The sequence below is a fragment of the Hydra viridissima genome, unplaced genomic scaffold, assembly GCF_058129835.1.
Source record: "Hydra viridissima isolate aposymbiotic clone 2 unplaced genomic scaffold, HvirCarnegie_v1 scaffold_8, whole genome shotgun sequence".
NCBI lineage: Eukaryota > Metazoa > Cnidaria > Hydrozoa > Anthoathecata > Hydridae > Hydra > Hydra viridissima.
The window spans coordinates 15,290,850-15,300,643 of NW_028324307.1; the positions used below are offsets into that span (position 1 = coordinate 15,290,850).

General features: G+C 29.4%; 1 protein-coding gene across 1 annotated transcript; it reads right to left on the minus strand.

The window, feature by feature from the left end:
* Positions 1–144: 144 nt before the first annotated feature.
* Positions 145–9,794, minus strand: LOC145194618 (uncharacterized). Its single transcript, XM_090095872.1, has 8 exons — positions 9,447–9,794; positions 8,865–9,205; positions 8,493–8,587; positions 1,615–1,765; positions 1,320–1,440; positions 977–1,185; positions 687–837; positions 145–394 (listed from the first exon to the last, which is right to left on the minus strand). The coding sequence occupies exons 1-8, from the start codon at positions 9,646–9,648 to the stop codon at positions 303–305; spliced, it is 1,362 nt and encodes a 453-aa protein (XP_089951998.1). The 5' UTR covers positions 9,649–9,794; the 3' UTR covers positions 145–302.

Sequence of the window (9,794 nt, forward strand, 5' to 3'; positions counted from 1 at the left end):
AGCTATAAAAAAATATGAAACAACTCTGCTTATATAAAATATTAGCATAAAGTTTAAGAAAGTAAAGCTTTTGGATGACCAACAATAGTTGTGCCAACTTTGTACATTGTGCAAAGTTACCCCGATTTCTACCAAAAAACGTTCTTTACAAAGTTGTTAAACTTTAATTTTTTTTATCAATAATAAGTGTTATCAATAATTTATACATATGTATTATCATACAAAGTCATAAAAAATTTGGTGCATTTAGTAACATTTATAAACACTATGAACTTTAGTTCTCTTAAAACTACAACATAGTTCTACATAACCTGGACAAAAAATTTTCTGGAAACGCATTCAGCTTCCTGCTGCTTCTTTTTATTTTGTTGAGATTCTTTTTCTGTTGCCTCATCTGAAAAAAGAAGAACTCTTTTTTAAAAAACACTTCAAACGTTTCACGTGGTGTTTATAAAGCATTGACAAAATTAAAGTTGAATTGCAATCATTTTTAAAAATCATTAATCATATTAAGATAACCAGCATGAAGTAACTTGGTACGCAACTCAGTGCGAACGTTTAGAATTAGTACAAAATGAAAAAAATTATAAGGTTTGATCAAACAATTGAGTTTTAGAAAGTGTGACTTTACAGATGGTTTTTAGAAAGTGTAACCTTACACGTGATAGCTATAAGTATATTCGTACCTTTTACTTTTATTTCTGATTTTATTCGCTTTCTTTCATAACAAAATCCAAACACAACAATTATAAAAAATATGACTCCACATCCCCAAAGAACGTAATAAAACAGCTTAATTTTTGGATCAAATAAAGTTTGAGAATCTACAGCTCCTTCCTAAAAATTATTAAAAAACGAATATAAAAATTAAAAAACAAATAAATGATTTTCAAATAAAAAAAAAAAAAATTATGGAAAAAAGATTCTTGAGAAAAGATGAATGATTATAAGTAAAACTAAAAAACAAACAACTTACAACAAGTTTTTGAAAGACCTCTTCAGCGCACAAATCAAATGCCATAGCGTGATCATAAATATAATTGCCAATAAATGTGCTTACCGATGAGTCGCTAATGAGTAAACCAAATGTTAAACCGTCACCATCGTAAGAAAAAAAAGTTGCTTCATAAATAATCTCAGGGTCATTTATAAACATTGCATAAGCAAAGCGATCCAAAAATGCACCTATTGAAATATATTTGTAAAATCTGTAATTAAACAAATATAATATAAAAAAACAATCAAATATACAGTAACATTATGTAAACAAATATATGCATTTAACATTTATTGTTCATACGTTTATTTCTAAATCTTACCATCTATACTTCCATCCTGCAAATGTTTCATTAATTCTGTAATTTCTTTGAACTCTATTGGTTTGCCTTTCTTCTTCAATACAAATAATTGATCATAAACTCGATTTTCCAGAATTCCAACCTTAAAAGTTAAGAAAATTTTGGATGATCTATCCAGTGTTTAGAGCATTGAAGAGTTGTTGAAATTGAACAGTTTAGTATTTGAACTGACACAAATCTCGCTCAATACATTTTGAGAAAAAGCAACAGCTTTTAAAGTGTTTTGCTTGAAAGAGTTAAAGAAAATAATGTTAACCTTTTTATCACTCATTACTGAGGATAGAACTGGAGTAGTTAATGCTGACGTTGCAGAAGCTGTTAACAAGGAACAGATTATTATTCCAACAAAAATCCACATCATAGCAAACAAACGGGCAGGCCATCCCACAGGCGCTTTATCCCCATACCTATAAATAGAGTTATTTCATAAAAGATAAACTTTAGTTAATAAGATGGAAGATAAAACTATTTCTTTCATCGGAAGATTTTGAGAATGATAAAACTTGAATCATTTTTATTTAAGCAAGCTTGAGATATGTCATTTTATGGTCTTTAAATTTTCTCTTGAAAAACAAATTTGTTTAATAACTCTTTTTCAAAGTTCTTTTTAAATAGCTTTTTTAACATGGCAAGCACAAATAATTTCTTTTTTAATACACAAAAGTGTGTAAATGTTGATCTCAAACCCACCCACCCCCACCTCCCAATATATTTTGTTAAAGAAGGCTCTCCGTAATTAACACAATGTTAATTACGGAGAGCCTTCTTTAACAAAATATATTGGAAGCCCCCCCCCCCCCCCCCCATTTTGGATCAATCTCAACAACTGAGGCTTAAAAACAAAACTATTTTTGCGATAGTTTTGTTTTTTAAACCCTAATTCCGTAATTGACACAAAAAGTTCAGATACAAATTACAATATGCAAGTATTAATTATATTATTAGTTATTTTTATTATTTAAAAGTTATGTGAAGAATACCATTTTTAAATAAAATTGCCTAATACTGCTTTACTTAAACCATTGAGGTAGCCTTGAGAGCAAACATCGTGGATGGAGTATTAATAACAAAACTGAATGAATTTTTTATTCGTTTTGAAATTTAGTGGGTTTTTTAGTTAATGTAAAAATTTAAGCCCTTTTTTTTGTTCTTTGTCCTCCTCTACGATTGTAGAAAACTTGCTTTGATTTATTGGTGAGTTGTGTATTCTTGTGATGTATGAAAAAAAGAGTATCCAAATGTAGCATTAGTATCTAAACTAATTCCTTACGGTGAGAAATATATGCATTATATACAAATATTTGGATCTAAGTTGAAAGAATGACATTCGTTAGCTCCTTACACGAAAGTATATGTGCAGTGGAAAAGAAACAGACACTTGTCCTACTTTTTTACAAACACTGAGTAAATTTGCTTTTGCTTTTGTAGTTTGTTAGTAAAGATGATCTCTTTTTTTTTTCAGAATGAGTAGATGGAGAGAATTGTTATCATTAATACAGTTGTAAATGTGATGTGTATCAGGGGAAAATCAGTGTTTCTACACTTTTCAGTGAATTTAAATTTTCTTATTGATAAAATTTCGAAAAAAAGGAAGAGGCTTGGAAGAACTAGCAGTATGATTGTCTCTAAAGGAGGTAATTAGAGGATTTTCTTTTTAGGCAAATACAAAGTTGGGAATTCTAAGTTTTTAGAGAAAGTCTTGATACAAAAGTGTAAGACAATTGGGGGCGGGGGGGCGGGCAGAGTGTCTTAAACATTTTTTTTCTATATCATTTCATTTTTTTCCCTCCTAATATTGCGAATGATTAGCGATGAACAAAGTGAACGTTTTCACCAGGATAAAATGAGTTTTTCAACGTATAGAAAGACGTTGCTAAGGAAGTTGGAACCATTGAGTTTCTATGCATTTTCAATTTTTAATTTGGTTTTGCATTTTTTTTTTTATACTTTTAAATGTAAAACATCCTGGTATACTTGAATTCTCACTTGTTCGTTGAAAACCTTATCACTAGATTTTAGGTTTATGTATTGGGCTATTTTATCATAAGATGGCTGAGATTACTTTTAAATGTAAAACATCCAAAGCTGATGATATCATTAGATGACTGAGATTACTTTTAAATGTAAAACATCCAAAGCTGATGATATCATTAGATGATTGAGATTACTTGTAAATGTAAAACATCCAAAGCTGATGATACCATTAGATCTCTGAGATTACTTTTAAATGTAAAACATCCAAAGCTGATGATATCATTAGATGACTGAGATTACTTTTAAATGTAAAACATCCAAAGCTGATGATATCATTAGATGACTGAGATTACTTTTAAATGTAAAACATCCAAAGCTAATGATATCATTAGATGACTGAGATTACTTTTAAATGTAAAACATCCAAAGCTGATGATATCATTAGATGATGATATCATCATCATGATATCAGCTGATGATATCATTAGATGATTGAGCTGATCAAAACTTCTTGTACCTGGGATTTTTCTTTTTTCAACTATTTGATCACTTAAAGGTCTTTGCAAACTAACATTTGCTGGTAGTCTTTTTACAGCTCCTCCGCTTCCGTCACAAACCAACCTTTCATGATTTGTGGCCAAAAATGAAACCGATAATATTAAAGCCAATTTTATAATAACAGAGATATATAAAACTTTAGTGATTTTTACATTGTGCAGTGCAACTATATGAAAAATATATAATCCCAGTTGTTATCTGATAAAATCTGAGATAAAATATTTTTCAGATGGATGGCTTTTAGATAATTAACAATCTGAGTTTGAACTTCATACACAAAACAAATCTTATTGTCCTCTACAATAATGCAGAAAGATTTTTGTACCAATAAACATACTTTGTTTAAATAATAAAGTGCTACTGGATGCAAACTGCTTTCAGTATTGCTGCAGTGGTATCTTTGAACTTCATCTTGAACTATAAACACATAGCTTTCTGCGAAATCATCTTACGCAATGATTTCTTTTAAATATTTTGTTAGGGACTTTACTATGTGTTAGTGTGACGTAAGCTTGTCAGTTGCTTCACACGACATTATTTTGTTGTCATGATTTGTTGCAGGTTGCGTGATTAATTCAGCTCAATCAGTAGTTTTCCATTGGTTAAAAGAGATTTGTTAACTTTTATCCAACTCAAATAGTTCTAAACCAAGGAATACTTCTAAACCATCTACTCATGGACAACTTTGGCATCTATAAACCATGTAGTTATTGTTATTTATGAGCTTTGAAATCAATTCTTTTTGGAATGACTCCCATATTATTATATTTGTTAACAAAGTTGTGTATTGGTTTAAGTTAAAGATAAAAACCGAATGGATTCCAGATCACTCTTGCAGTAACCAATCACTAAGGTTTTAAACTAAAAAAAACTTGATATAATCAATTTTTTTAATTAGAAACTTTGTTATGAATGGTATGTATAGATCTTTAAGGTTACCTTTAAGGTGCGAGACGTTTTTTTTCGGTTTTTGCTTATACTTATGTTGTCTTTCTTCCTGCTATTTGCTGAGTAAACTCTTCATCATCGTTTTATAAATCGGTTACATTTTTTAACGTTGTTTCAGATAATATTTTTCATTTTTTTGGTATCTAGATAAAAATGTCTTTCTTTTTTTTTTCAAGTCTCGTGTTATACTAATTTATGATTTCGATACTTCAAAGTATTCAGTAGCGCACTTTTTGGACCGAGATCCTAGAATCAGCACTTGAGCTTGGGTACTTATTGTTGCTTTACTTATGAATGGACTTGTAAAACGAGTTCAATTACTTGTTATAAATGTTAATATACAATACAGTTAAACACAAAGAAGATATCGTAGATCATAACAAGAAATAAATGAAGTGATCGAGTCTGTTGTTGTTTGATGGTTGAGTGCAAGAAAGTATTATTGTGTTTAACAATAATATTTTTACCTATTCCCAAGGGGAACATTAATTGTTTATATAATACTATTCCCATGGGGAACATTAATCGTTCATACAATACTAAACAATCCAAACGCGATACGTTTAACACGATTTGACAATGATATATCATATATACTAGATGTCTAACTTGCGGGATTTTATATGACGAAAAGTGAAGCCGCTTTTTTTGTTTACAAATTGAATCCGCCATTTGTAATAAGGGCAAAAACTATATCCGCCATTTGTAATAAGGGCAAAAACTATATCCGACGTGCGAAATAAAAGTTAAAAATGCACGTTTTTGCCCGAATTAGAAATGGCTCCCACGGCTTCACATTTCGGATCGAAGTTAGACATCTAGTATATATAATATATCATTGCGATTTGATTAGTGCAACACTTATGTTTAAGCATTTTATACTTTATTTAAAGACTTTGTAATTTTGTACAAATTTTCATATTAACTTTTATTACTCATAATGTCAAAAAAAATATATAGTAAGTATTGATCAAAAATTCGCATAATCCATTTTCGTAATTCTTTTTCCAAACTTAGAAAACGTGTCGTTGAAAAACATTTACTTTAAAAAATTTCAATGACTTTTAACTTTAGACTACTTGTGACACTTTAATTTGCAGACTTAGGACTTGTATCGTTTAATATCAGATCTTAATTATAAATGATAAATTTATTTTCACAAAAACATCCTTCTTTAATTTTATTAAGATGGTATTAAAGAGGCAATATTTACGTTGGCAATTTTGCCACTAGATAAGTTATTTAAAAGTAAGACAAGAATTTTGGCTGCTCTTCAATATCTTAGTTTTTTTGTTTTACAGATAAATGCATATCTGACATTTTGTTATACAGATGTGCATTACTTACAGATAAATGCTTATGTAATGATATTTGTGAAGTATTGTTATGAAGTCAACATTTTTTTTTGTAACGTGGGCAAAATATATCTTTAAAAATTAAAACTTCTGTCTTGATGATTTTAACAGATTCTATGAACTTTTAATCAGAAAAATTATTTGTAAGCTAATCAGAAAAAATTATTTGTAAGCTAATCAGAAAAAGTTATTTGTTAAGTACAAAATTCGACACTGCAATGTGGGTAAACTTTAACAAACAGAATCTCCGGAATCCCTAAGATCAGATGTTCAAATTTGAAAATCTGTTCTCTTGAAATAGGCTTTCTCGGGATTTAAAAAATTTAGCCATTTTGAAATAAATGGCGATTTTTTAGATTTTTTAGATTTTTTTTTTTTTAATATAGCTTTTTTTTAAATATAGCCATATTGACATGGAATTAATTACGCGTATACAACTTCGTGCTTTGCGATACTAAAAATACACGGCATTCAATGTAAACGAAACTTGCTAAAGTTCACATTTGAAATTTTTATTGTAAAAATGTAATTGTAAAAGTAGTTTATTACTTAAGTTTTAAAAGTAAAACTTTTCAAAACTAGTTTTTTCACAGTCGCGGAGTCAAAAGTCTACAAACGAATCGAAAGACAAAAATTACAGAATTCGAATAAGATAGTAATCCTTTCAAATTAAACGCGTTTTTAAAACAACAATAACTTAATTATGAAAAGGTGATTACCGGTTCTTAAAAGAATATTCGAGATATTTACTTCTAAAAATAGCTTTTGTTTACAGCGATTCAAAGTACTTCGTCAAACTTTAAATAGAGAGCTTACGATATGAAAACTGCAACGGCAACGGAGACGACAAAGGTCTGGATCGAGCGGTTGCGACTTGCAGTTGCGGTATTCCAATAAAATTAGTTACGAATTTCCGCTTCAAAAAAAAGAAAACATCTTGAAATAAACAGAAAAAATTTAAAAATGGCTCCTTTAAGAAATGCTAGAAATAGTTTATTACTTGCATTAGAATCAAATATCATAGACGACGAAAAATTTTTACAACTGTACAAATTAAATTTGTCTAAGAATCCAGATTTACCGTTTCGGAGTTTTATTTAGAAATTTTGTTTTTTTGTTTAAAAATTTTAGCAATTTTGTTTAGAAATCATGTCTGATGATGAATGCAAAAGTGATTTCTACGTAGTGATATATATCGCTAACTCAATGTACTTCAACTACCTCAAGAGTTTGTATGTTATAACGGGTTAAAAGTTACTCCGGTGGGAAGCACTGTATATTTTTTTAAAACGGTTTTCCTACCCATGAAGATACTCGATATGATACTCGATATATATATATATATATACAGTGGCGTACCTAGGGTAAATAGCGTCTGGGGCAAACACCGATCTCGCGCCCCTCCTCCTCCACATAAAGTGCCTAATTAGAGTTTTTTAATAAATGATGACACAAACTTTTAATAAAACTTTATTATTCATTATAAATAAACAATTTGTTTATGTAACATATATTACAAATTTATTTTTCTAGCTTTAATTGCTGCAAATTTCTTAATAATATTGTCTCTTTTGCGCCCCTTTTAGGTTGGCGCCCATGGCACGTACCCTGCCTGCCCTACCCTAGATACGCCACGGTATATATATATATATATATATATATATATATATATATATATATATATATATATATATATATATATATATATATATATATATATATGGAGTATATACATAAATATATCGAGTATATACATAAATATATCGAGTATATACATAAATATATCGAGTATATCCATATATATATATTTATACTTATGTATATATCCTAAATTTGTATCAGAAATTAAATAATTACTTTGTTACACTTTTGGAGCAAGTACTACTTTGATCTATTTACAAGCTGTTTTCAGAAAACGCGAATTTCAACGTTTTGACGTTGCGTAAAAAGTTTTAAAACGGCATTTCAGGGAATCCCATCCATTGCGCATGCCTAGTGTCAAATATTTATCATAAATTGTAGAAGTTGCCGTTGCAGTTTTCTTATCGTAAGCTCTCAAATGTCGATTTACAGACGACAAAAAGCTTAAACACTCTTCTGGCATTTGAACGATAATGTAATGACGACGATATAGTAAAAACAGTATGCATTTTAAAAAACATGATTTAAAGAAGATTCAAAGATTAAGAAAACAGATTTTGCTACATACACACAAGTTTTATTACCTCCTTCATTCTTGTTATATTTAAATAATTTCAATATGCAGAAATGAATTGGCAAAACGATAATTTCAACTAACCCGACAGTTGTCATGGATACAAAACTCCACCAAAATCCTTCAAGCACTCCTGAGATAAATGGACGCGGAAACTGATCAGAGTTTGGCCATGTATCCTAAAAGTAATTTCCAATCAAAGGTTTTGGAAACAGTTTCAACTTAAAGGTGACTTAATTTTTTTTTTAAAAAAACTTTATTTTTTTCTATTTTAAAATACTTTAAAAACTTTGAACTTATCATACTTAGAACAGGGGTTTTGATGGAACCTCGTTTATCGTTCCATCATCGAACCTCGTTCTTCTTTTCTTTATTGTTCCATCAATTAGGAGATTATTCTCTACAGAACTTTAAATCAACACAAAAATTAATATGTTAAAATACACCAATACTCACCAATATCCACATGACGAAGCCAGCTATAAGAGCCATTGCAATAGACACTATAAACAATGGCCACATCTCAATATAGGCCTTTAGTAAAGTATAAATTTTTTTTGCTTTAGGCTTTGATACAATATAAACTCCAGCGGGAGCGTTTATTATTGAATAATAATTGTAGCCATAAATGTTTGTTGTTGATTTCGGTGCCATAATTGGCAAAACGAAGTCTGCTTTCGTAGCATTCATCTTATTAGTTGAATTTAAAAAATCGGCCAAGGAAGGAAAGTTATTGATGATCTTGTATCTAATGCAGTCATCACAGCAGGGCAATAAAACATATTTCATAAACAAATCTAAACAAGAATGAATATCTTTCAAACCAATTCAAAAAAAAAAAGATTTTTTGCAAATATTCACAATCACAATTTTCAAAAATCTTATGATCTGAAAATCTTATGATCTGAAAATCGTATGATCTGAAAGAATATTTTAATTCTGGCAGATATGTAACTCCGGGAAATTCATTTTTACAAAAACATAATGGTAACAATGTTTAAAAATTACTCAGTATGCTTACAATAAAGTTTGACTTACCATATAATCCGAAATCGAGTGGTGTGTAAGACACCAACGATATGGTGAACTCCTTTTTACACACAGTGGAGTTCAATTGGTTGTTGCAAGATTCTATAATACGATTCCTTTTGATATCACATTTCAATTTCATGAAGCGCAATGAACACTGGTCGTCGTCTGCATCAGATAAGACAAATAATGCTATCATAATGATCAACATTTCTATCTTTGTCAATCTGTTCTTTATTTATGTTTTAATTTACTTTTAATTAAAGATTGCTCAAACATTAAAAAAGTTGTATTGCGAAGAATTCTCTTTCTCTTTTCTCTGTTAAATTTTAAAATCCGAAATTCTTCACGAAGAAT

Excerpts from the sequence above, each read along its gene's own strand:
- LOC145194618 (XM_090095872.1), bottom strand. The coding sequence starts at position 9,648 with ATGTTGATCATTATGATAGCATTATTTGTCTTATCTGATGCAGACGAC. Across the intron at positions 9,206-9,446 it reads ACTCGATTTCGGATTATATG|ATTTGTTTATGAAATATGTT; the intron begins GTAAGTCAAACT and ends ATTCTTGTTTAG. Across the intron at positions 1,766-8,492 it reads GTATCCATGACAACTGTCGG|GTATGGGGATAAAGCGCCTG; the intron begins GTTAGTTGAAAT and ends CTCTATTTATAG.